This window comes from Symphodus melops (genome assembly GCF_947650265.1).
Source record: "Symphodus melops genome assembly, chromosome: 17".
Classification (NCBI taxonomy): domain Eukaryota; kingdom Metazoa; phylum Chordata; class Actinopteri; order Labriformes; family Labridae; genus Symphodus; species Symphodus melops.
In genome coordinates, this window is record NC_136707.1 from 10,971,626 (window position 1) to 10,999,179 (window position 27,554).

The 27,554-nt window shown below is 39.4% G+C and overlaps 1 protein-coding gene across 2 annotated transcripts; it reads left to right on the forward strand.

Moving 5' to 3' along the window:
• The first annotated feature begins 1,088 nt into the window (after positions 1 to 1,088).
• LOC306838276 (neurabin-2-like) lies at positions 1,089 to 27,554 on the forward strand. Of its 2 annotated transcripts, none has more exons than XM_079366371.1 (15): positions 1,089 to 1,500; positions 6,906 to 7,304; positions 7,397 to 7,602; positions 7,681 to 8,031; positions 8,748 to 9,461; positions 14,600 to 14,732; positions 15,248 to 15,368; positions 17,302 to 17,406; positions 17,780 to 17,915; positions 19,877 to 20,020; positions 20,127 to 20,180; positions 20,361 to 20,492; positions 20,608 to 20,705; positions 20,783 to 20,879; positions 22,184 to 27,554. In XM_079366371.1, the coding sequence occupies exons 2-15, from the start codon at positions 6,992 to 6,994 to the stop codon at positions 22,235 to 22,237; spliced, it is 2,658 nt and encodes an 885-aa protein (XP_079222497.1). In that variant the 5' UTR covers positions 1,089 to 1,500; positions 6,906 to 6,991; the 3' UTR covers positions 22,238 to 27,554. The 2 variants fall into 2 exon arrangements, with proteins under 2 accessions (XP_079222497.1, XP_079222498.1); XM_079366372.1 differs by having other exon boundaries at positions 1,090 to 1,500; positions 7,681 to 7,899.

A 27,554-nucleotide genomic window follows, 5' to 3' on the forward strand; every position in this document is an offset into this window, starting at 1 on the left:
ATTTTTTTTCTCACGTTACATAATTGACAGACATTGTCATGTTGTTGGGGGGGGGCACGGGCTGTCGATGGATGGGGACATGTGCACTGCCACATGCTACTGGCGCCCCCACATTTAGTACATTTTTAATAGAAATAAATGCTCTGCCATATTTTCATTCTATGAAACAATGTACCTCAGTGTATGTGGTGAAATGGTGTGCTCGTTTTATAATGGCCACATCAAAAGATAAAGAATCTGCTGCACTCTGCAGATTCAATGTGGGAGAGATCTCTTGAATGGATATAATGAACCCCTCACACCCTGGGCACAAACTGTTCAACTCCTCCGGCAGGCATTACAGATCAGCCAAAACAACTCATCAAAAGTAACAGTTTCTTCCCCCAGGCTGTCACTCTGATGAGCGCTAAACAGTCAAAGAGTGTCAGACCGCTGCTGTGAAATAACCCTGGAACTAAACTGTCACTGTGAATGTACATATATTATTAAATCTAAATGATCATCTATGCATGCCCTATTATGTAAATACTGTAAAAGATAAATACCTTATGTTTACATCATCATCCTTTTGTACCACTCACCACCGCTCTAATATCTTATTTAGTCTTGTACTTTAATTGCTTGAAATATTTAGTTGATTGTTGATTGTACAGAGAGGACACAAGCTACTGAAGTTACATTTCTTTTGTGTTAAACATACCTGGCCAATGAAGCTGATTCTGATGAATAAGTATAACATTATAAACTTAACCTGACACTCGCACACAAACGCGCTTATAGAAATAATTTTACATGTCGGCTACTCGTTCAACTTGTCTTGCAGATTCTCAAATAGAATTGTCATTTACTTTTACTTCTCCACTTTTTTGTTGTTGTTCCATTAATCAAACTACAGTGGAAACCTTGTTGCTTTAGCTGTACGTTGTGTGTTGCAGATATTGGTCAGCAGGGGGCGCTGAATATCTATCCTATACTTGAAGAGCTGGAACGTCATAACAGTTCATGTGTGTCAAACAAGCACCAAAAACAGGTAGCTAGTCAGCTCAAACAGTGACTCATAGGAAGTGTGTTTTGTGAGACCAGTTGGCAACCACTCGAAAAAATCTCTAAAACTCTAAAAATGTTGATGTGCATCAATAGAGGGGGGAGAACTTAGAGGAGGAGGATGAACGGCTGCATGGTAAGTTGTGAGAAAATGAAAAAGCACCTAAAATATAAAATCATGAAGACGTAAAGTGGAAAAGAAAGACAGGGAAAGAGTGAGGAAAAAGGACACAGATGTAGGAAAGTAGGGGTGCGGAGGAGAGACGAAGAGGGATGGAGGTAAAACTGTTTAGAGGGGGAGGAGGAGGAGGAGGAGGAGGAGAGGGAGGAGCAGAAGGGAAGCAGGCTTTTAGTCTGTTCGCTTGCAGGAGGAACCAAGCAGCAGCAGGACAATGGACTGTCTTCAGTGCGGATCGTAACGGGCACCGAGCTTGCTTTCACATACTGGAACATAAGGTACGGTTAAAGGAGAACAGACGTTGTAGTGTGTTTGGAGTGAACGTGGTCTGAACCTGCGCTTAAATCTGCTGATTGTCTGTGAAGCAGAGGCTGCAGGAAGGAAGCGTCGCAGCGCAGCAGACAGACACTCAGCAGGGCCTGCTGTCTGTCTGCATCAGGGTCCACAACTGGCCAATGACACGTTATTACACAGACACAACAATATATCCATTAGTGAAGTCTGCATTTTTTTTAAAAGACGTGGTCTGATTAAGAAACATCAGGAATAGTAGCCGACTGCCGTGTTTAACTGATCTTCAGAATGAACGTCACGCCGAAATCCCCTTATGTATCCTGCTGTTTTTTGTATCGTGCTTAAATGTTAAGGGAACATCTTCAAATAACATGAACTAAGATGTCACAACAGATCTCTACGGGTTTCACTGAGTTCGTCGTCCTGCTGATTCAAAAAAGATGTCTAATTGATGTAAAAGTCCATCCTCCTTGCCACTAACCGCCTTAGTTTATTGAACGGAAGTCAAAAGCGGGCGCCTCAAATAACTTGATGTTTTAATCCAGTTAACGCTTATCAGTGTATTACATGAACGCCGAATAAGCACACGGTTCGTTGTGGATCCAAATAGCTTTTATATTTAATTTGGTTATGATACTTAACGATTTAGAAGCAACGTAACAGTAAAGACTTCGTTTTTTGTAACCAAGTTCGCATCCAGCAGCATATGCCTGTCGTATGTGCCAACAAAGCCTCTCTCTAGCCAGCAGCAACAGCAGGAGCACAGTGTGTGACTGCCAGAGTGAAGCATTGCAAAAGGCCAGGCCGATGTGTCTCCTCTACAGATGCAGGGATTGTAGTGTGAATAGATGGAGTCATTGTATTTGCCATAATGTGCCTTCTGTCGAACATTGTGTGCGTGACGCACATTGACGAGCGGAGATGCAGAAATGCTGTGCAGGCAAGGAGACTTAAGGGCTTATTACTCATGACTGAATGGACATTGTACTACCATGTCAGCGTGGAGAAGCATCTTCATCAGCTGCTGCTGTGCCCATTTTATTGACCGTGTTGACATATGGCTTATACACAAACGCAAGCAAAAACTGATGAGCCAGATTACACAGAGCTCCGCTCCTTCGTGTTACAGAAGGTATTTTTTGTTGTTGTATGAACCACCTAAATACAAGTCATTAAAAAAACAACAACAACAAGAGGCCAGGTTGTTTGTGTGTGGTGTCCCCTATCTTTTCTTAAGGGAGGGGCAGCTCAGGGATGTCCCATCAATAGATACATCAACATTCATTTACCAAAATGTGTTGAGGATTATTGGTGCAGGCAGGCAGTGGTTGTTGCTGTGAGGTTTTAATTTTAGACTATCGACCTGACTATAACAGTGTGTGTGTGTGTGTGTGTGTGTGTGTGTGTGTGTGTGTGTGTGTGTGTAACACTCATGGGAGATAGAAGGCAGCACTTGGTAAACAATGCATTGGATTCTGACATGTTTTAAATATATATTTTAGTTGTTTGCCTTGGAAGAGTCATACCTTTCCAAATATTAGAACTGTCATGCCTTAGATTTCCCCATCTTCTAATAAGACACAAAAGAATTAAAACTGGTTGGATTCTTGGAAGTAACCCCAAACCACAAGAGATTAGGAGTAGACGTTGATTTGTTCTTGGAAGAGACATAGTGATCGATTTACACTGTGTTTGACTTTTCTTATTTTCTTTTTTTTTTGCAACTAAAATGAAAACCGTTTTCTGTCATGCAGAGTATCCATGATAGAGACTGTAGTCAGGTAATGTGTGTTGCCTTTAGTGGCTAGTCAGACATTACCTTTGTTTAGACCAGGAGCCATCAGATTCCTCTTAACAATCAAAGGAAAAAGGCTAGGAGATTTATCGTGTGTGTGTGTGTGTGTGTGTGTGTGTGTGTGTGTGTGTGTGTGTGTGTGTGTGTGCGTGTGTGAGTTTGTGTTGGAATGAACTGGAGGCTTTTGTAAAGGTTATTGGCTTTCCCGTGGATTTGCTCACTTGGGTTCACATGATCAGTGTGTGAGGATCTACTCTTAGACAAGACAGTGTCACAAGACACAATGTAGTCGTTTTGTGCATTTGTCCCATCATGCTCAGTGTTTTTGGTCAGGAGGTCTCTCTTTCAGTACCCATTTCCTGAACACTGTTTGCAACAGTGTCTATTATCATTGTCTATCATAGTTTGTAAGTTATAAAAACCTAAGGACACTTCAGCTGCAACAATACAACACCCTATCAACACTCAGCTTGTCTGTGTTGCTATGGAAAAGGATGTGAAGCACCATACAAACAGAAACATAGTCAAACATGTTTTATCCACTTTACAATCAGATGCATGTCGGAGCATATTCTCTCACAATGTTTGAACTAGTAGCTGCTGTCTTGAATGAATGTAGTTTTGTGTGCTTATGGAAACGAGCAGACAAACAAGCAATAATGTTTAGATTTTATAAGTTCGTCTATGATCTTTGACTGTCCTGACTTTTCTCTTAGTAGTACTAGTTAGTCTGAGTCCATCGGCTAATTTTAGCCTTTAGCTCAGAGCACTGCTTGGCTAAAGTAAAACCCGACTGAGCTAAGTTGGTTTCATTGTTTTTTTTGCCTTTTTTAAATTTTATGTTAAGTCAGTGAATTAAAGTGTTTATTTAGACTTTTAAGTTGTTTTGCCTAAAAAACAATTTAAGGCTTTTCAAAATCAAACTGCACATCGTGTTTGCTTTGCATTCTTTAAGTACATGTTTTATTGTTGTGACAGTGTATTTATAGTCAGAATGCATCTTCACACCTCAGCTATGAATCTTCTTCACACAAATCCCACAGTCACACCCACAACAATTAGATGTATTTCTAGGTCAGTCCATATTTTATTAAGTAATTGTCTGAGTTACATAAAAATTTTTGTAACCTGTTAATTGTTAATGTATTGTTCTGTGTTTTATTCATTTTTTGCTGTGGTGTTTTACTTTTGGAGGTTGTGTCTTGTCTTGTTTCTGTTGTTGGAGCAAATTTTTCTAAAGTGGTTGTTGACTGGATAATTTCGTCGTCTACAAATTGCGACTGCTTGTTTTTTTTTTGTTTTTTTTTACAAATGATTTTAAAAACTGGAGATTATATAAAACCTATTCACTAGACTATTTCTTAAATATTTTTTGACTGGCAAGCTAAGATTGCTGTATTTCATTTTTCAGCTCTTTCTCGAAGCTAAGCTAACTGTTAGCTGGCTTTAGCTTTATATACATTGTGGTAACACTGTTTTCTTATCTGGTAGCACAATTGTAAACAAGAAAGCAGCATGTTTATTTTCTTTAATGCTGACCTGTCTTTTTTATGTAATTTATTCTGCAGTGTTTGCTCTCTTATGTTTTGTAAGGTAAAGTCACGCTTGACCTTACAATAATTCAGCGATCGTAACTTGCTCATAAATTAATAGTTAAAGCAACCACAACTGGTCTTTCATGCATTTAAAGGAAGAATGTGCAATGTTCTAGAGAAAATGGATAACATACTCACTGCTTATCTGGATGTCAGATAAGTGTCTTTAGCTCTAAGACATCCTGTGTTGATTTATGTGCAATGTCAAGCTATGAGTTAACCAAAGTTTGCTAACATTAGCCTGCTAACATAACAATGCAGACCACAGGCAATTGCAGCCCAGACAAAAGATAATTTTATCCACCGCTTGCGCATAATGGTGTGTTATGAATTAGAATTCATAACTCCTTCATAACTCCTTTGTGAGAATGCGAGTGGAGGTGCTGCTGGAGGAGAGCGGAGGCTTCAGAATTGCAGAGCTGTCACCAAACAGCAGTTTGTTTTGGGTTCATGGTGTAGCTCAAGGGGCAACATCAACTAGATAAAAAAGATAACACTTTCATGAATAAAACCATTCCTTTATAACTCTATGGTAACTGTTTTATCACCAGATTTGAAATATGTTGTCATTAAAACGCTTTGGTTTCATTTCTGGGGTTGAAAGAAGATGCAGACAGAAGATGATGAAAACATCACACTGCTGCAGAACAGATCTGACAGCACGATAAGTTCAAACACAATCAGCTGGTTAATCAAGACTGTGATCATGAGCAAACAGTTTGATATCTGGGGACCATGATGAGAGTGCTCTGTGTTCATGTACAGACTTTGTCACAAAGTAAGTTTGGCATTCAGAGTAGCAAGCAACATAAAACACATATGACAGATGAGGTCGCAATGCGTCATCGTTTTGATTTGATTATATTGGAGACTCCAGGAGCACCATGTGGGAGTTAAAAAATACACAGTGAAGCAGTTGTTGTGCTATTTCTATTAAAGTTAAGCAGAACCATTTTCTTTCTCCTGTTTTATCTGTTAATCTGCTGGGTTTACAGGTGTTGAATCTAATCACAAAGAATCAAGAATTTAATTGGGGGAAGTGCTTGCCAGTTGCAGTCCAAGTCCTCTGGCTCAGCATATTTGGACCATAATCAAAGAAGTGAGGGGGTGGCATGAGATGTGATAGTTATAATTAAAATGTTCATGCCTCACTATAGCTGCCTGGTCAATAGCAGGCATCTTGCTCAGAACAGAGAGAAGACGTTTCAGTCCGTGTTGAGAGCGACATGGGGACGAACAATTCAGTTAAACTAAAAGCTCTTGTTTGTGTCACTGTGACCTCTGACTGAGTAGGATGATTTTTCTTCTCCTCATTTCTCATCTGTCTAGATGAATCTTTTTTTTGAAGAAGAAGAAGAAGAATGATGCAATTAACACTCATTTTCATCAATGATTTTATCTGATTATAATTCATAATGGGAAAATAGGGGGAATTATCTATCTCAAATTTGACTTCACACGAAAAGTCAGATGGCAAAATATTGATATTTAGCAAATGAATGTACATATTGAAAAGCTTGACTGCTTGACTGTTTGGTGATTGTCCTTAAGAAATTACTTGAGTAATTGATTTTTTTAATTATTCACTGACATTAAACACCTTGAAAACTTCAAATATTGTTAGTTTCAATGTTTTCAAAATCATAAGTTCATTAGAAGAAGGTTACTTCAGTTCACTTAACCCCAAATTGCTGCGCCTGGGGTGTATGAAAGGGATTAGTTACTTCTGATTGACTGTCAATATACATAGCAACCAGCCAACAGTGTGTGAATGGGTAGATGTGACATGCGGTGTAAAAGCGCTTTGAGTAGTCAGAAGACTAGAAAAGCGCGATACAAGCTCAAGTCCATTTACCGTTTATCATATCAGAAGTGTGATGACCACATTATCAGTTGCAATGACTTCTCTTGGGTATTTCTTTTTTTCAATATGTAAGAAAGTGAAACATCATGAATATATAAACACTCATTGTGTTTGGTCTCTCTTTGTGTGATTCAGGAGGTGAATGTCCTACAGCTTCAGGATGCTGCTGTCCTCGTCCCTGCTAGCCTGCTGTTCAACGGGGGTTATTTGATTTATCAAACATGATGAAGACTGAACCCCCAACAACCACAGGGGGCAATGGGGCCTCCAGTGGGAGCAGTGGGGGAAGCTCCAACCTGCGGAGTCCCTCACCCCATCGCAATGCATATGAAGCAGGGCTAGCAGCGCTCAAGAAGGCCACTGACCACCTCAACAATGCCGCCAATGGAGGCTCTGGACCTGCCTCAAAGCCTGCCCTTTTGCCCCGCCCAACAGGGAGGGGCCAGAGATATGGATCAAATGTTCACCGCATCAAAAACATGTTCATGCAGATGCAGTCCCCTGGTGATGAGGAGGATGGAGCCAAAGTGATTGGTAATTCATTTAACCAAGGAGCTAGCACATTATTAGCAACATGTATCATTTCAAATCCAACCTTCTTCTCAATTAACTGTTTTTGTTGGCAGGTAAAGACCAAACGGTGAAACTGTCCTTGCCAAGGGCATCCAGCCTCAATGAGAATGTTGACCACAGCGCCCTGCTTAAACTTGGGGCCACAGTCTCAGAGAGAGTCAACCGTTTTGACCCTAAATCAGGCGGGGACGGTGGTGTCTCTGTCGGATTATCAAAGCTCCAGGAGACCAGAAGGATCTTTGAACAGCGAACTCTTCAGGTAAGAATTTTCTTGATCTTACTTAATGATGACTTCTGATTCGGGAGAATCTGATTCACCAAGTGTTGCCTCAAACAGGAGAAGCAGGCTGCCACCAACAGGATCTTGCTGAAGAAGGAGCGTGCGTCAGGCTTTCAGGACAGCCGTCTAGATGTAGTGGCTCGCTTCAACGGCTCCACAGAGGCTTTGGACCGACTGGACGACCCCCCAGCTCCGACACCTCCTCCAGCTGCTGTTCCCGCCGCTGTTCCATCTGCCGCAGCTTCAGTCGGGCCCGGAGATGCCGTCAGCCCAACTGTGAGTCAGCTCAGTGCTGTGTTCGAAAAGGGCGAACCACAAAACAATCTCTACCTCCCCCAACGTCGGTCGGGCCCTGCCTTAGCACCAAAGCCCAAACCTCCAACTAGAGCAGAGCCTGTCACAAGGAAGGTGAGAAAGATATGCTTCCAAAACTGAAGTCACAAACTGCTAAAGGAAGCTGGTTGAGGGGAAATCTCAAAAACCGTGTTGTGTGTAAGATGTTGATGTTGCCTCCGTGTCTAAAAGGTTAAACTAGTGCCTTACATTTTAAAATCTTTGAAACGCCTGCAGGGGCTGCATCGAGTGGTTGCAAAAGAGGACCGATTTGGATACAAGTCTATGAGAATTGAACTGTACACTTCTCTTTTAATTTGTTACCTAAGAAAAAAAAAATCTTAATGAGATGATGATCTTTTTTGCAAGTTTCAAATAGAGTTTAAATGTATGTGCTATACATGCTCACATTTGATTGGGTTGAGTAAAATATGGCATGGTGTTCAATTTTAACTTATGGTCCAGTTTTAGTAAACAGACCGTAACGTAGCGACCTTGGTATTCTGAAATGAATTGAATATTATAGTAACCATGAATTACTAATGCACCTTGCTAACCAAGCTATTGTTTGCTAATAACCAAGCATATAATTGCCCTTAAATTCTCTCAGACTCTTTTTACCAGTCCATCTCTGGTCACCTCTACCACTAACAGCCCATATGGTTACCTCACAGAGGCTATATCCAACTTTTTATAACAGTCGAGTCAGGCCAAAATGGTATAACAGTCTACACTTCATACTATAAATTGATTCAATGTTAAGATGATCTCTTCTTTCTCCCCATCCTCAGGGAAAAGTGTCCCCTCCTGGTAAAGAGGACCATAAGGAAGTAGCAGAAAGAGTTGAGAGCACCCTGACAGCAGAGCCTCCGGAGTCAGCAGGGTCTATACAGAGGAGTGTCGCTAGTGAGGAGAAGGAGAGGTTAGGACAGTCAGGAGACCAGCCTTCCAACTCTTCTCATTCCTCATCAACCTCTGTGGCTTTTTCTTCCTCTTCAACATCCTCAGAGGTCAAACCAGAGTCGGAGGCCCAGCCAACAGGGACTGAAGCCAGGGGATCAAGTACAGTGGTTGCCCCTGATCGGGGGCTACAGACTGATGAGCAGGATGGACCCAGGGGGAGTTCCGAGGCTGGAGCCAGACTTGTGCAGGCTGAGATTCATGCCTCACTGGAAAATGGAGAAAAAGAGCCTCCAGGTTCCTCTACCTCCTCAGAGGAGAAAGATGTAGACTCTGAGAGGAGAGGTGAGGAAGAGGAGGAGGAAAACGATGACGATGGCTCGAGGAAGGACGATTACTCAGAGGGGGATCTGGTAGATATCAGTGCCTACAGTGGGCTTGGGGAGGAGGACTCTGGGGGCAGCCAGCTAGATGATGAGGAGGATGAAGAAGATGAAGAGGCGTTTCATCCAGAGACCAGCTGCTCTGAAATGCCAGGCCTGCCTGAGGAAGAGGAGCCCCCACCACCCAATAGGAAGATTCAATTCAGCACTGGGCCAATCAAGGTAAATAATACTATGTTAATACTTTCCTTTTTGGACAGCATTCATATCAACAAATATATGTTGTGGCATAACATATTGCATAGTTGCTTAAAAGCGTTGCTGCTGAGTTAAAACTAGGACTGCTTCTAGCAATTAATTTCACCGATGATTAAACAGAAACTTCAATTGACTAGTCTACCGGTCTAAAGATAATTAAAGAATTAGATAACATAAAACAGATGATTTATCACAGCTAAACATCATCCAAAACAGTAATCAATCAATCAATCAATCAATCTTTATTTGTATAGCGTCAATTCATGACAAGTGTTATCTCGAGACACTTTACAAAAAGCAGGTAACCTTACTTATTGCTAAATGGTACTGCGATTATTGCAATTTAAAACAGTTCATCACATTCTTTAAATGTAAAAATTGACGGCCACTTAAAATGCAGATGAAATCTGTGACAATTTACGACATTGAAATCTCTGCAGGTAGCGTATGGTGTCTAAAATACAAGGCCCGAGTCAGTACAGCTTTATTGGAATACAGAACGAAGCCTCCACTTGAGGCAGCTCCTGTCTCGTTTCAATATTCAGCGAGGGCTGTTTTTCATTGAATGCTATGTCATTTAAACCAAAGTAAATGTCCTGTTGCTTTTTTTGTAATTCTTGAGTGATACAGAAATACACTATTCAACTGAAGTACTGCAATTAATAATAGAGGAAAAGAAGCGAACCATGTATGAGCATGTAGACAATAAGGGACTGCAGATGTAAACTAGCTCTGAGCTAACTCTGGTGCAATACATCAAATGGCAACATTTATGTTTAACATTGTCCACGGTCCCTTTACAAATAAAGTTAAAGTTTAAAAAAGTCATTCTGTATAATGTGATGTGGGATGTTTTAGAATCTTTCATCGTTATTGTTTCTGGCCAAGGTGGTATCTGTTCTGGTCCGCTCTTCTGCTTTTCACAAGGCTGCTGCTTTTAGGGACAGAGTTTTGACCAACCCAGTGTTCATTACTGTGGATTGAGAGGAGCTGCTGAACGACCAGACATTTTTTTCCTCAGGTGATGTTGAGGAAATCAGGGCCAAATGAAAACAAAAACCTTCGACAGGGTTACTAAAAAGCAGTTTTTCTTTCGTATTTGTTCAATCGAATAATGCAGCTATAATGACGTGCAAACTAGTGTTCTGCAATGTGCACGATATTTGAAAAAAGGAGAAGATATTAAGAGAGTGTTGAAAGGATTTGAAAGACTGGCTGACTTCCTCCTCGTTGAACATCACACACGGGTTGCTCTGGGGATTTTCTCTGTTGGATTTCGCCACAGTATTTCCTGCTGAATCGAGCTCTCTGTGTTTGTGTGTGTGTGTGTGTGTGTGTGTGTGTGTGTGTGTGTCTGAACATAGTATCTTCATTCAACAGAAGCTCTTTTTTCTACTGGAGTACTCAGTTCTAACTTACTCAAGTCCCTTCTCACAGTCAGCTGGTTCAGCTCTGTGAATTGTTAAACATGCCTCAACAGGTAATGGTGTGACATCAACAACATACTTTTCTCAGCAAGAGAAGCGATGAAAAGTCTACCAGAGAGTTTGTTATGATGATAAACCTGTCGCAGAAGAGTCAGGAGCAGGAAGTTTGAGAGAACAGTGTTGAGACGAAAGTGTGCTCAGGCAGAATTTAGGCAGGGCAAAAGTTACGTAAAGGACATTGTGCACTGTTAATCACATCTCATGCCCGGTCGTATCCTCTTATGCAGGTAATAGAGGTTTATAAAGAGGAACATGTTTTATTTTCGGACAGGCATCAAGTCAAAAAGAGATTCTTTACATTGTCTTGGATCTTAAATCATTTAACCGCTGACCTCTTTAGCCACAGTGCAGCTAAAAGTGGAGCTGTGGCCTGAGGCAGCCTTGTTTACTACAAAGTGACACTGGTGAGTTGCCTAGTGTAGCACCTGCGACTGTAGAGCAAAAAAAACACCTGTCCTTTAAATCAGTAGGTATCATATAATCATAAACACACAAAACACCACAGTTGCACTTTTCATGCCATTTCTGACTGATGTAGGCACACTAAGATAAGATAAGATAATCCTTTACTCATCTCGCGAATTCACAGTGTTACAGCAGCAAAGCAGGATAGCAGAAGAAAAAACAGCAGAAGGAAACATATTCTGCCACATGCATAGCCTGACCTTGCTCTTGTAAACAACAAACACCTCCAAGAATCATACTGTAGCCTTTCTGAAACATTTAAAGAGGCGTATTCAAAAGATAGAGACAAGTTAAAAGATATCAAGCGTATAACTTGGTTCCTCTAATTTTTGATCACAAGGATTCAGCTGTTTCGAATACTGCTGACAGTACGTTTTGCAAAGGCGCCCAACATTGAACTTTAAACACTTTTTTATTTGTCTCTTCTTTTTAGAGGATCCAACCATTCTCACGAGGAACGCAAAAATGCCTAAAAGCATTGATTTTAGAGTTTTATTTTCCTTTCAATCACAGTTCGCAGTCATCGCTGTCAATTATAAGGCTGAACTGAGATTTGGGGTTGGCTTGTGATGTGAGGAAATCATTATTCATAGTTTAAGAATGAAAATAGCAAGGTTCAGACAGCTTTCAAACAGTCCAGGTTGTTTTCGACATAGACTGCTCTGAAGTATCACTAGTCACACATAATGGTTACACAGCCCAGTGTTAAAAGAGAATGATGTTTTATTCATGAGCCAATAGATGTTTTCCTTAACTTCCTTTACCAACACACACTGGATTTGTGTGTAGTACGTTATGTACACAGCCACCTCTGTACCCAGGCAAAAAGCAGTTGGAATGTGATAGGGTGTGTTTCTTTTCCATTTAAGTACACACACACAATTATGGTCTTGTGCGCGCACACACACAATAAACAGGTAACTGGGGTGTGTGTTATGCAAGATAAAGGGTGAAGTTAATTCACAATTTATTTTCAATCTGTTTTTCAAGATGCAGCACAGAGAACACACAACAGCATCAAGTGGTATTCAAATGTTTTTAATAATTTTCAAAAATCCAGAAACCTTCTTTAGTGAGACTTGACCAATATCATTTTCATCTTTGCTCATGGCTGTTATCACAGGTGAGCTCAGTAAGATGCTCAACTTGCAGTGTCAAAGAGACAGGTATGTGATCAGTTGTGTCCAAACAATAAAAGAGCTCAACTTTCCATAAAAAGTCACATGCATGGGCTGTACTTTCAGATTCATGATCAAGCCAAGAAAAGGAATTTCAAGCTTCAGTTGTCAATTTCTGACTTTTGAATGTTTATACTTTAGATTACATCATACATGAGATTTCATCCGGGCCTACGCTTTCTTGTAAATACTTCACTGTAAAATGTCACTGTTCAATGTCTGTATCTGCTTGCCACGTTGAGTCCTATTCATTGATAATCTTTCAGATTTCACATTTTTAATTAAGTGTTTGTTGTGCTGCCAAATCAGAGCTGGTGTTTCACTTAACATTTTGTACTGGGTTTTTTTTTTGTGGTGGTTTACTCTAGTAAATCTCACGATATCATGTCAAACCTTTTTTTAATCGAAAAGATTTATTGTAAAAAGAAGTCTAGGAATGTACTTTTTGGCATATTCGTGTGTTCAAGATGTGTTGAGGGATCACTCTAATGCTTTGTGTACACACTCAGCTTTCAAGTTACTCAACAGGAAGGAAATGTGACTACAGGAAACAGTTTAACAATCACACCCCTTGACCCGTGTGTGTGTGTGTGTGTGTGTGTGTGTATATGTGTACGTCAGGCTTCAACATTCATGGAAATGCAGATAATACAGTTACATGCACCACCTACACACAAAGGCCTGTGGCTATAAGTCTCTATCTGTATGTTGTCTTGCTTTCATACCGAACAAAAACAACACATACACACCGATGCACACGCACACACAGACCCACACGTCTATTATCATATTTGCCAGACTGGGACAGTGAGTAAAGTGAATAAGTACCAGTGCCAAACTCATACTGGGCAAGCCTGTAGTTGCCATGGAAACAAAGCCACGTGATCCCAGAGATAGTCACCGGGGAGGCAGATGCTGCTGACCTTTCATAGAGGGGGGAGGGGTGTGATAAAGAGCGGTAGAAAGAATCGACAATATAGAGAGAGGGTAAAGGAAACCATATAGATGCACGTATGTTGTTATTTTTTCCCTCTGAAAGGTGATTGGCTGCACGGTGGTGCAGTGGTTAGTGTTGTCTACTCACAGTAATCCCCGGCTGTGTGGAGTTTCGCATCTTCTCACTTTGCTTGCTTACTCTGACTTCCTCCCAAAGTCCAAAAACATACAGGTTACGTTACTGGGTGACTCTTAAGTTGCCCATGATTGACTGGCGTCCAGTTCAGAGTGTATGCTCACCTCTTGTCCAATGACATCTTGAATTGGCTCCAGCAACTCGAATGGGATAAGCTGTATAGATAATGAATAGATATATACAATTATATTGATGTCTGCTTTCTATACTCTCCTCGCCTTTATTTTTGTCGTGGGATATGAGTCAACTTTGGTGCTTACTGGAGAATGAAGAATTCAATATTCCAATTCTACCGACTGAGAAGAAGCTGCTTCACTCACAGAGACTTTCCGTCTCTCAATGTTCCCGAGCTCTAATGTGGTGTGCATATTAACATAGCTTGAACTACAGCAATTACAGAGCAGCTTAATTAAAGAGAACTGTGTCAGGCTAACTTACGGTAATGATGTACAACATTATTATTTACAAGGACACCTATAAAAGGGCTTTGGTGTACGTACTGAGATGGTATGATCAAGATGACAACAGCAAGACCTCATGTCACTCTACATACAGTATATAGTGTAGTATGTCCCTTATATTTTTAACCTCATGGCTGCAAAATAGAAATAAATGTAATGCAAACAATTGACCAAAGACATCAGTTGAAAATGAAAAGGTATAATTACAAATGTTTTCCTTTATTGGCCGTACAGTCGCAAGAATTTATGAGCCTTTTACCTTCTTTAAGCTCTTTTTTTTGGGTCTTACAGCCCACAACTATAAACTCCTATTTATATTTTAACGTTGTTTAGTCGAGTGTTGACCAAAACACACTGACACCTTGCCTGACCTTTGTAGGTCTTTACCACCTACTCAAATGAAGACTATGACCGGCGTAACGACGACGTTGACCCCATGGCAGCGTCAGCTGAGTACGAGTTGGAGAAGAGAGTAGAGAAACTTGACCTATTTCCTGTAGAGCTGGAGAAAGGTATGGACACACAAGAGAAGACACTCACATCTCTTTACACTCATAAAGAGTCACTCAGTCAAGCTCCTTATGTAACTACACACTCAAACACATGCACACAATAACTGATGAGATGCGGTTAGCGGACATTCACTGTCTGCTAGGAGCACCATTATCTTCTTATGGGATTAAACTTAGCACGGATTAGCCTTATTAGCAGCTAGTAATTGTGGAGGTAACGGACTGGAACACGAAACCATCCGTGATGGCTGCTCTCACCACTTGTTTTAACAGTTAAAATAGTGACCCATGAGCATGCCATGCAGGTAAAAACATAAAAAACTTGATTTTCTGCTTCATTTTTCAACACATAATTCACAAGACTGAACAAAAGTGTCAATATCTTATAGCTCTAATAACAAAATGCATAAATGATATTGAAGTGAACAATTGTTGTAATATCTTAATAGATACAACTGTGAGATCGTCTAAAATATGTTGGTCGTATTTAATATATGTTTGTGTGTGTGTCTCAGACAGTGATGGTCTGGGTATCAGTATCATAGGTATGGGCGCAGGAGCTGATATGGGACTGGAGAAACTGGGGATCTTTGTTAAGACTGTCACAGAGAATGGAGCTGCACAGAGAGATGGCAGGTATGTTTGTGGAAGTGCTCATGCTCTGTTTCCTGTTTGCTGTCAAAAAATGTGCCGATAAGACAAAAACCAACAGCTTGTGTCACGCTGACTTGCGGTGAGGTTCGTGGCTGACTTTAATTTATAAATATGAACCTATTTATAGATTAGCTTAAATTCACCTTTCTATTGGCAGCTTGCACATCAACTATGTGTTTCATATCTCATATCAGCATTATTTAAACACACATTGAGGGTTTTAGAAAGCACCTCGCGCTGCACCCTCCGTGTTTTCTTAATTTGCAATTACAATTCCAAAAATATACTCAATCAGTCAATAAAAATAAAAGTAGGCGGCGTATTCATAGTCTCACCAATTTACCTCTAAACAAAGTCCATTCGTCTATCATTCTTTTATTACTTCATGTTTTGATTGAAAATCCACTTTTGAGAAATCCGTTAGCTTCGATATAAAATCTTCATCTCCCATTTTTGCATTTAGAGCGAATTTTTAAAATAAACATACTCAAACTTCAGTAGTGAACTTCATTCTGTATGGAAGAGGAGCAACATCAGCATAAACGCTTGGCCTTTGAGCCTCATGCAACGAGACGCACGCCCCCCTCAGTTGAGGCAGAGGTACTGGCCTCAAGCTTTTTTTTAGTGCGGTTTCAGGTCAAATCAGCAAGACTAAACATTACCTATTCTATGGACAGTGAGGAAGTATAATTCAAATGTCTACAAACGTAACACTTGTGACAAACAGTAAGGAAGCAAAAGGCATACGTTGAACCCAGTTATGAGGGATTCCACAATCTGAGATGAGGCTCAGCTTGTTGCATGTCTCCCAGGGAGGAATTATTTCAAATTCAGTGATATTGATCATAAAAAAAGAATTAAAATGTTTGAAATCATACAAAAATTACATTTATAGCACAGATCAGTAGACAAATATTAATGTTTATTTTACCTTATCATTATTTGTGTTTTAATTTTGCCTCCCCTGACTGCACATCTCTGGTGTGACTCTCAACACTTCACTTTTCTTTATTTAATCAAGCTCATTCAAGGCTTAGCTGTATGTCTTCTCCTTCATTGATTGAACAATAACATGCATGCATGCAGGGTCTACTGTACATGCACGTACAGTAGACCCTGCCGTGCTCCATACCATAAAAATGAATGGGTGCATCTTGCTTCAGGAGGAAATAGAAGAGCCATTATTACTGCACTGCACAGCACTGCAAGGGTTTATTTCTGTATTACACAATAGTGTTTTGAGCATTTGGCCAAGTTTGTCATAAAAATACATATGTAAATGTTCAACTTTCCCAAACATGTTAACCAGTTTAAAGACACAGCTATTTGCTATTGTCTGCAGTGTTTTGCTCCAACATCAATCTCTGGGGAAAATGGGAAAAATTTAAATTACAAGCTCTGCACCAACCCATGAATTATAGCTTCATTCCTTAATCTCCATTATCATTAAATCCTCATGTTTCCTCATGTTCACACATTATGAGCAGCTTGTCGACAAAAGCCCAATTTAAGGAGGGAATTATGGAATTGGGGATTAGCTAATTCATTCCTGCTAAGTTTGATTAGTTTACCCTATACTGAGCTGCACTGACAGGAGGTTCTTATTTTGTATTTTCATTATCCAGTCACATGTAACAGTAGATTTTAGATCATTATAAAGAGACAATGCTCCACATTTATATCTGGATTAAATGTATGGATTCTTTGAATTGAGTTCAATCCACACATCAGCTGCTATATGGGTGTATAATTAAAACTGTTGAGTAATTACAATAGAAAAATAAAATATAATGACGAGTTAGAATCATTTTAAAAACTTTTCAATAGTGGTGAAGTGTGATTTTATTTTTATTTTTTTTGTCTCTGTTAATGTTTACATTTGCAATTCTTTCTGTCTGCGTGTGTGTGTGTGCAGGATCCAGGTTAATGATCTGATTGTGGAGGTCGATGGAACCAGCCTGGTTGGTGTCACTCAGAGCCTTGCTGCTTCTGTCCTCCGCAACACCTCTGGCACTGTCAGGTCTGACACACACACACACACACACACACACACACACACACACCTACACACACCTACACACACACACACACACACACACACCTACACACACACACACACACCTACACACACACACACACACACACACACACACACACACACACACACACACACACACACACACACACACACACTTTTTTTACACATATCATATTACTTGTGCTTTGGGTTGGTAATTTACCTCCTCTTTGGTATTTAAAATATGTTTTGAGATTTTTAATCTATGTGTTCTTCTCTGTCCATTTATGGTTGTGTTTGACATTTCTCTGTTTTTTTTTTTTTGATTGATTGTTTGTCGTTCAATATATGTTACGAATGATGTTTGTTTTCCCAGGTTTGTGATTGGTCGAGAGAAGCCCGGGGAGCAGAGTGAAGTGGCTCAACTGATCCAGCAGACTCTGGAACAGGAGAAATGGCAGAGAGATATGATGGAGCAGAGATACAAACAGTACATGGATGAAGATGAAGAGGTACGTGCCACATTAACATGCACAAGCAAGATGAATAAAATCACACACTTAACTCGTCTTTCATGCATCCTTTGACTCAGACCACAGTGGCCTTTTCTTTTTGAGATAGTTTGTGTTCAACGATCACAGACTCCCAAAATGTTATCCTAGCTATCTGCTCTTAAAGTATTTCTGCAAATGCAAATCAAACAAGTCAATTAATTATGGTGTGTGACATTGTTGTGTGTGTGTGAATAGATGTGTGTTAGTGACAAAATGTCGGTCTGTATGCCACCATGTGGCCTGTGGTGTAAACTCAGTACAGCTTCTCCACCTTGTGGCAAGAGATGGTAACAGATGAAATGCTTGTAGATCACGTGTCAATAAAATAGTTGCATTATTACACATAATAATAAACATTTATGTCCTAAAATGAATAGAGCTGGTAGGATTTAACAGTAAAAATAATGTAAAAAGGAGGAAATCAATTACTCCAAACTAGTATCAAAAACGTGTTTTTCAATTAATCAAGTTTTCTAAACTGTGTTCGACAACAACGAAGAATAATAATCAATGTGTGGGGTGGATCAGTTAAAACATGGGACTCAGAGAAGCACCAACATGATTCTGTTCAAGAAGTTGGAACAAAAAAGATCTATAGACACAGAGAAGAGGAGAGATTGTGATCGCTCGCTCATATATTAATCTATGTTCTGATTTTCTCTCCCAATAACACTGAGAGATAATTGTGTCATAGTTGTTGCAAGCAAAAGAGTAAGGTTAATATACTTCATATTTTAATAAAATGGTAATATTAGCCATTATATATTTATATATCACAATAGGCTGAATCTAATTATTCCCTGTTATAACATTGCAGCATAATTGTACTCGACATTTTGTGGCTTAAACTGATGTCCAACATGCTCTGTCCTTCCACAACACTTTAGCATTAAGGCTTCCATTGGCCTCATAACATCGAAACCATCATTGTGCAATTGAAAATGTAAAATCCCTTGTAAATATTTTGTTTTTGAAGTGAAAAGTGTTGATGGCAGAGTCAGAGTCATCATGTTTAAAACGTAATAATCACTCACAGTGTATAAGCAGCATGCACTCAGGTTTGATGTAGCTCAATCGTGAATGCGGTCAGAGAGCTAGCCATCAGGAAAGAAGTGTAACCAGAGCTGAAGATGCTGTTTGATCAAAAGCTGTGCTACAGTCTAGTGCTTAATGCAATTTTTTTTTTAATAGCAATTTAGTTGCTCTCAAACTGTAAATACATGATATGAAGCTATAATTGACTTTGTCACGTGGAAGAGGAGAAGAAGACAAATGATGAGCAGACTTTTATTGACTTTGGAAACTCTTTTAGTGGGAGATACTGACAGGCAGTGGCTGCATTAAATTTCAGAGGTCGAGAGCTTTCTTCTTCCATTTCATTTGTGATCGATTATTCTGTGGTCTGGTCCACACTATGTGCCATGTTTACTGTTTTGTATGACTCAGACGAGTCTGAACCCATGTTGGGTCCACTGTGGTCTGAAAGTGAAGTGAAATGTTGAGATTTATTTTTGCAATCCCCAGCTCCTGCAGCAACATGTCCAATGTGTCCTTGGGCAAGACACTTAACCCTGAATTGCTCCTGCTGCTGATCAGTGTGTATGAATAGGATCAGTTACTTCTGATGGTCACTTTACATAGCAGCCTTTTCCATCAGTGTGTGAATGGGTAGGTGTGGAATTAAAACTAGAAAGACTAGACGAGCTCAAGCTCAAGCTCATTTACCATTTTTAGGAAGCTTCTTTTGTAAAAGAAGGCTCATGTGTCACTGGTAGGAGGATCTCGTCAACATTGTTCAGTCTTTTTCTCGACTAACCAGCTCCAAAAAGCTCTACCTACATTTTTACAGAGAATGGTATCAATCTCCTCATTATCGTCCTGACATTTTCTCTTCTCCATCCTTTTCTGCTTATTTCCAGACAGGTGAATATGCAACAGACGAGGAGGAGGAGATGAGTCCAGTTTTCCCCAACTCAATAGAGGTTTTTGACCTGGCTGAAAACCAGGATATGTTGTCCCCTGTCGAGCTGGACCCTGAGAAGCTGGCTCATAAGTTCAAGGAGGTACACAATCTTGTTCTGATTGTGAATCTGTTTTTATTGTTTGGTTGGCTCGAGAGTTGGGGAATGGATTATCTTTGTTTTTAATTCTGTCTGTATGTATCTAAAGCTCCAGATTAAACATGCAGTAACCCAGGCAGAGATCCAGCTCCTTAAACGGAAGGTGAGACCACTTCTTTACCTGCAGAAATGATACACACTGCTACATCCAGCTTAAACTGCAGAGGAGAATGAAAAAAAAAAACATTACATCAGTTCCTTTGTTGGCTGAATGATGACTTAACACTGCCTCTACCTCCCACATACCTATTCCTCTTACAACACTCTCACCCTTTACCTCAAGCTGGCTCATGCGGAGCAGGACAGGTTGCGTTGGCGGATGGAGCGCGCTCAGTTGGAGCAAAATATCCGGGACAGTAAGGAGAGGATGGAGAAACTGGAGGGCTACTGGATGGAGGCTCAGTCCCTGTGCAAGGTAATGTGGGAGAGTAGCTTTTTATTCCTTTTAAAACGTTAAATGGACTTGTTCTTTTATAATCTTCCCTAAAAAGGATTTGGTTTCATGCTGACAGTTGTGTTGTGTTTTTCAGGCTGTGGACGAACACCTCAAGGAAACCCAGGGTCAGTACCAAACCCTAGAGAGGAAATACAGCAAAGCCAAGAGACTGATTAAAGAATACCAGCAAAAGTAAGAAGGAAAGACATATTTAAGGGTTGACAGGAAGTTAATGACAGCAATGTTTGAATGCCTGTTTGTGTTTGTAGGGAGATTGAGTATCTGAAGAAAGAGACAGCTCAGCGTCGAGCTCAAGAAGAGAGTGAGGCAACACACAAAGAGGAGGCAGAAAACCTGCAGGACCAGGTAACTCCCACGTTTTAAAGTGACATACTTAGAGGAACACGTCTATCACTCTATGTTATTGTCAGGTGACATGACCTCGTACCGACAGGTCATGAAAAACCTGGCACCATAAATGTAGTTACAAATATATGGAATCTCTTTTTTATTTTTACATAAACAAATTTGCAAACAGCAGACTGAACACGTGTTCAAAGCGAATGAAAACAACAAACGCAGAAAGCATGCATCAGAAAATAAACGAGTCCTTTACTGTGTTACACACAACTTGTAACTTCAAAATAATGTTTACTTCCGGCGACACAGTTTATCCCGCTAACCGCACAGCGCTGTCTCTCCTAAAGAGTGCAGCGGAACTGCGTAAACTTCTCTCCTCCATAGTTATTTCTGATTGGCTAAATACAACTTTCCCAGAGACTGATTGGCTTAGAGTGCATCTACTCAAAACAAAATGAAAATACATTTCCTGAGGAAATCGAACGTTATTACAGCAAGCAAAGGATTATGGGTAATAGAGTTTTCATAGAATACACTTGCATATGCAATAAAACACTATTTTTAAGGAAGCATATTTTGTAGGTCCCTTCACTAATATGCATTATTGTTTAGCCTACCTTGGTTTTTAATACTGTAGGTGTGTAAGTAAAATGAAATCTTTCTTTTTAACCAGATTTTCTTAGGTGGTCTTTTCTTAAAACCTATAAACATCACATTTTATTGGATTGCATTAAAATTGGTTAAACTGAAGAGGCTCTGATGAACCTGTCTTGGTCCCCAAGGCTCTATCTATAGTCCCCTACTCTTTCTATCAGTTTTATACAAATGTAAATATAAAAAACATGCAGCGCAAATCAAATCAAAGTGTTGGAGACTGAATACAGTAGGGCATCTTTTAACGAATAGTTGCCTCAAGCAACATAATAACAATAATAATGCTAACTTTATTTGCAACAATAACTCTTTCATTTGCAATGCAGCTAAAAGTTTTGTATTTTTTTATTTCCCTGTGATTTGTTATTAAATCTTTTAAAGTACGGAGTTCTTTGATATTTATCACTTATCATTAAAAAAAAGTTTGCACTACTACACAACAAACACACAAGGCCCTCTGGATTGACATGTCCAGAAGCTTGAAGTTGACTTTCAGATATTATCTCTCTTGGCTGTATGTTTTAGCTTCTTGTTATAGGATTAAACAAAAAAAACGTCTTCACAACATAAATATATCTCCTGAAATGAAAGAGGTACTTTTCCTGGGGTAGTTCAAATGTATTCATGTATCCTCCATTGTGTTGATGTTTCTACAGATTACAGACTTGGAGACCAAAGTCGATGCTTTGAAGACCACCAATTCCTCCTAGACTGCTGCTTGTTCCTCCCTCTTGTCTTCGACAGAAAAAGGAGGAGCTCTGCCTTTATTCTGACTCGTGCTGTAATTTATTCCAATGAACTGTTCTCCTGCACAGACAGGTAGCGTGGAAGTAAGAATAAGGATGAAAAAGAGGACACGGAGGGCGACATACACACAGAAAGGAAGCAACCTCTCATCTGGCATCTGCCAACGGCTTACAGCTCTGTCATTCAATAACCAATCCCAGAATGCACCTCCTGTTATACTCAGAATCCTCATTTTTTGTCTTCCTGGCAACTGGCTTGGCAATCAACACGGAAGCTATATTGAACAACAACCTGTGCTTTATTTGTTGTCGCTCTCTTTGGCTTCTCCTCTCTTTAATAACAGTATGATACCAGGATTCTACTATGGATTATACAAAAGCGCTTTTTTTATTAACAGGCTTGTCACAAAGTGCTTTATTGAGTCAAGAAAGGAATACATGCAGAACACATCAGAACAAAGGAGAAAGAACAAAGGTCATGTGCTTGACGCTATACTTCATTTGAACTAAGAGGTTGCTGAACCATTCCTTTTCTTGTTTGGGACTGGACCAGATTGTCATAAAGAGGACTAACAGCTGCCTGTTGTGCCATACATTGTTCATCATTTGAAAACAAAACTGATAGGAGAAATGGCCAGCTCATTTCCACTTCAAAATAACAAAAAAACAAACTTGGGAAAAGGAAATAGCCACCACGTGCTGAAAGTTAAGTAATAAAAGCTGTGATACACAATGGCCAACAAATTTGTGATCAGCGACACAACCAGTACAAAAAGCAGATCGCCCACCCCAGCCTTTGGTTTGTGTTTTCTAGCCTACTTTCTGCAAGATGGCAGGAATCCGTCAGAATTTGCATTTCAGGTCTGAACTGTAGTGGCGTATTGTTTGTATATATTCTATACATGTATTTAAAATGGCTTAAAATGGCTTTAGCAATTAAGTAGGTCAGATATCTGTAAGTAAGGCAGTTCTATGAGTGAAGGAGATATCCTGCTGTAGAGGGGTTGAACTGGTTTAGTAGTCCAGATTTGGTCTGTTTCATCTCTTTTCTAGTATTATCAATGGCAAACAGGGTGTGAATAGTCTATAATGTGCTTAAAGAGCGTCAAATTGTGTATATTTGTCACAGTTTTCAGTGTGTGCGGCAGTTTACATGCACTCAGGATGGTCATGTAATTGAGTTGGTGTGGAGTTTTTAGCATCTATCCTTGTCCAGGGTCACAGAAACTAAATTTGAATAAAGTGGTTCCGGAGGCTGTTTGAGTTCAGCCTCCACCTGCACTTATTGCATAGTTTAATAAGCTCAGGCTAAAATGAAAAACTCAGTTTATATTCACAGCTGATATGTACTAGAGGTCAACATTGGAGTCTCAGACGTTCAAACATTCCTCTGAGGCATAATTTCTAATGAAATGATGTCACTCTTTGAAGCATTAACTCATAAACAATTGCCAAAAAGACCTGTCAATTTCTGGAATTTTAAATAATATATTGATATAATAGAGGAGGAAATTCTTTAATATATCAGATGGAAATGTTCATAATAATACAGGCCCAAATCATCTGTTAAAGGACCAATGCGACAAGAACTGTGGCTTATGTGCATGGTGTGCTCACTCTACCAACTGAGCTAAACCAGCATGAGTGCAGCTTGGTTTATAAATTATTAATGGCAAAACAGTTCCAAACAGGCTAATATAAGCCACTTAACTATCAAGTTAACTCATATCAATCTTTATACACAAATCAAACTCACTGATTCCCAAAATTGTTAAATTCACTTATGAATAAAAATGTGGGAAAAGAAAAGTTAAGAACATGCCAGCTGTATTTTCTTACTGATAACTTGATCAGTGTGTTTCCTTTTTTCTCTCAGCTAGTGAAGCTTTATTATTCTTACATACAGTATTAGGAAAGTTTTGCCTCCGAGAAATGTTTATACCCGCATATGAATCTCTGCAACAGTGTTATTCAGGAAGTTGTGTGCATATAAACACACCTCACTACTCTTGCTTTAGGAGAAGAGTAGAAGGTCCGAGTGCCAATACTATAATGACTATAGAAAATAGACTTCATTTACATGCCTGACAAAAAGTCCAAATTTTGGTTTTATTCAACATTGTTGCTCGTCAGGAAGCTCAGTTAACTTACAGAAACTGGAGAAATCCTCTGGAGATGAATTGGGTTCAGCCACCGGAACATTTTTCTTAAATTTGTTTTGAAATAAAGTGACTTCTACTTATAAATTAGACATTGAAGTGGATTTTAAAAATTTGGAATGTCCTAAAAGTGCTTGTGCTCAAGAGTAATCATAGAAACAAGTTACGTGTATTTTTGTTTTGGTCAAATCTTGAAATGTAATATCGAGGGATGAATTTGAGTCAACTACTTCAGATGTTTCTTGAAAGTTTAAAAAAAGGATAATACAGATGTTGTGTCTTTACTTTGAAGGGAATGGACGAATGATTGATGATGACTATTTGATAAATACCAACTGTGTGGGTAATATTTCTAAAGGTTGGTGAAATGCTCACGAGGAGAGTGATCACACACAAGAAAGGCTTGCAAAGGGTAAATGATGAATGATGCTGTGTAAACCTTTAACGTTGGGATTATAATGAGTTGCATACTGTATGTTAATCAGGATAATACAGCTTGCTGGCAAGCTCTGTCTAAGTTGCATTTCATTGATAAAACTGAATCTTAAAAAAGAGGCTACTAAATTATAGTCCCTGAATTGAATATGAATTGTTCTTGAGTTTGAATCGTACCCCCGATTATTGTTAAAGGTCTGAGAGGAGTGCAGTTTGGAGATATAGAGCTACTTATTTTTACACCAAAAAAAGAAAAAGTAATTAGTAATTGCTTGTGTTAAAATCTGTCTTTATTCAAGCCAAGCTTGGGGTTCAATTTGATCAATTCCTAAGTGATTTTGGACTAAAATGAATTTTAAACCTTTGGACAGGTTGCCTCATTCTTTTTTTTACGAACATGCTTTTTCTCCAGAGGATAAATGGTTTTAGCTGTTTTTTTTGTTTTTTTTAAGTTGAACATTCAATTGATGAAATAATTATGTTTACAAGCAAGCTGATAGCATTCAGATTACCTACAGTGTTTAAAGGGTATGTGTACTTAGTGCTACTTAGCAACGTTTTAGCATGCTAACAACTTTAATTAGAATGCTTCTTACACATGCTAGCATGTTAACATTGATATTTTGAGCTTCGTAGCACGACAATAACATTTAACTCAACACACTATTAAAGTACAGTCTTAATAGAGCCATTAGAGTGGCTGTAGAGTCTGAGTCTTGTTCATATATTAGAACTATTTTGTATATCCTCCCACAAAACTTTAACAAATGTGAATAAAGCAGTTCTGCTATATTTAAATCACTTGTTGTACACAGAAGCAAGTCACAAGAAGGTAGCTTGATAGTAGAGCTTCAAAGATAAGATTAGACAAAAGCCACTGGTTCAGTGTTTACAAAGTGTTTATAGATTAACATGCCTTTGAAATTAGTTTTTACTCTCAAAATGGGTTTCGCGTTAACCAATCTGCTATTAACAAATCCCCCTGGTTAGAGCATATTAATCTGAGCGAGGCTCTGACCTACAGGAAGGTAGTGGTGTTAGATTTTTAGTGACTAATGGGAGCAAAACAGCATAGTGCTTAAATGAAAAAATGTTTATGACATAATCAAAATGAAGAAGGGAGAAAACCTCAAAGTGTAGGGTTTACGTTTTAATGCAAGGTTGTTTTTGAAGATCCAAAGTATAAGTTCAAATTTATTTGTAATAAGGTCCTTTTGGACCGAAACAAAGTTCTTGAAATGGTGAGCATTAGTGTTTCCATTACGGTTGTATCTCTATGTCAAAACAGTGAAAGCTGTGTGATTGCTTTTCTATCACTAAATCAACTCCAGGTCACTTTGGGATTGAATACTAAACACAGTAAAGTGATCACTTTGCCTTGTTTGTACTTGTAAACTTGCTGCGATTGCCTTTAAAAGGCTTCAGATGTGTTGTGCTGTAGCTGACTATCACCGCCTCTGTCTACCCGTCCCTCCTGCCTGCTCTGAGTAAGCAGAATACGTGTTTATTAAAAGAGTATTTTGCAAGTGATTGCAGAACAGACGTACTGATGTATTGTGTGAGGGATCGTAGCTCTCAACAGTGTTTGTTACAGTTTGTAGACAGACTAATGCCTTCCTTCAGGACACCTTTCAAGTATTATCTCACGATTATTCTTTTTATTTCAAACAGCTTTTTTTTCTCCCCATGATTTGAATTTCCCTTTTTGAGTTTACCTTCAAAACAGTTTTTCCACTTGTGGCCTCCGAGCAGCTGTGCTGAAGCAGGTGAGAGGGTTTAGTGCCTTGTTTAGGTGTTAAGAGCTGTGCTAGTTGAAAGACTGAAGAGCACACCCCACACACATTTCAGTTTGTGTGGCATGAGTTTCAAACCAACTTTGCAGGCAAAATGCCTGCACCCAGCATGTTTGTCGGACCTCAAATAACATGTTTTGGCAAGAAGAACCGAATGTAAACCGAGAAATTAAACAGGTTACCTTACTCCACACTTCATCACTTGTTTTTCCAAATCCAAGACTGGTTCATATCGCAGTAGTGTGCATGGTTTTAGGGCATATCAGCCTGCCCAAATGTACAGAGATGCTGTTGGCTTTTCAAATGCCTTGTATTGATGTGCCTCAGGGTCAGTATTTCATGGAGGTGCCCAGACACAATTTAATTTACTTGCATTTCTAGTTGGACTTTTTTTTATGCTCAGGGTGGAAAGCTAACTGGAACAATGGCAAGCTGTCCTGTAACAACTTGTAACCTTTTCTCTGTAAACACTTCAGAAACAGCCGATAAAAGTATAAGGACACGTACCCTTCGTCTAGATCAGGTATAAACTTGTGCTCATGTATGTGCTGCAGGACACGGAACTGGAAACAAATGGGAAGAGGTTAAAAATGTATTTTTGGTTTATTTTTGGATATCAGATCTGCTTTTACTCACATTACGCACTGTATTCCAAACAACAACCCTTGGCTTGACTTAGCTTGACTTCTTTCATGTGTTGTTATAGTGGATGTATGACAATGTATGAAGTGGTGCCAAATAGTGTGAGCGGGACAATCTGACAGTGGAAAAGCCGACCTAAAACCAATTTCCTTCTCTGCCTAGTTCTGTTCTTTAGATGATGCCACCATGTTTGTCTGAAACAGTTCCTGTCTGTCAGTGTTGATAAATAAAAATGAAATATGTTGAACAAGA

Coding starts and splice junctions, on each gene's coding strand:
- LOC306838276 (XM_079366371.1), top strand. CDS start 6,992: ATGATGAAGACTGAACCCCCAACAACCACAGGGGGCAATGGGGCCTCC. Junction 17,916..19,876: donor ACATGGATGAAGATGAAGAG/GTACGTGCCACA, acceptor GCTTATTTCCAG/ACAGGTGAATATGCAACAGA. Junction 20,880..22,183: donor CAGAAAACCTGCAGGACCAG/GTAACTCCCACG, acceptor ATGTTTCTACAG/ATTACAGACTTGGAGACCAA.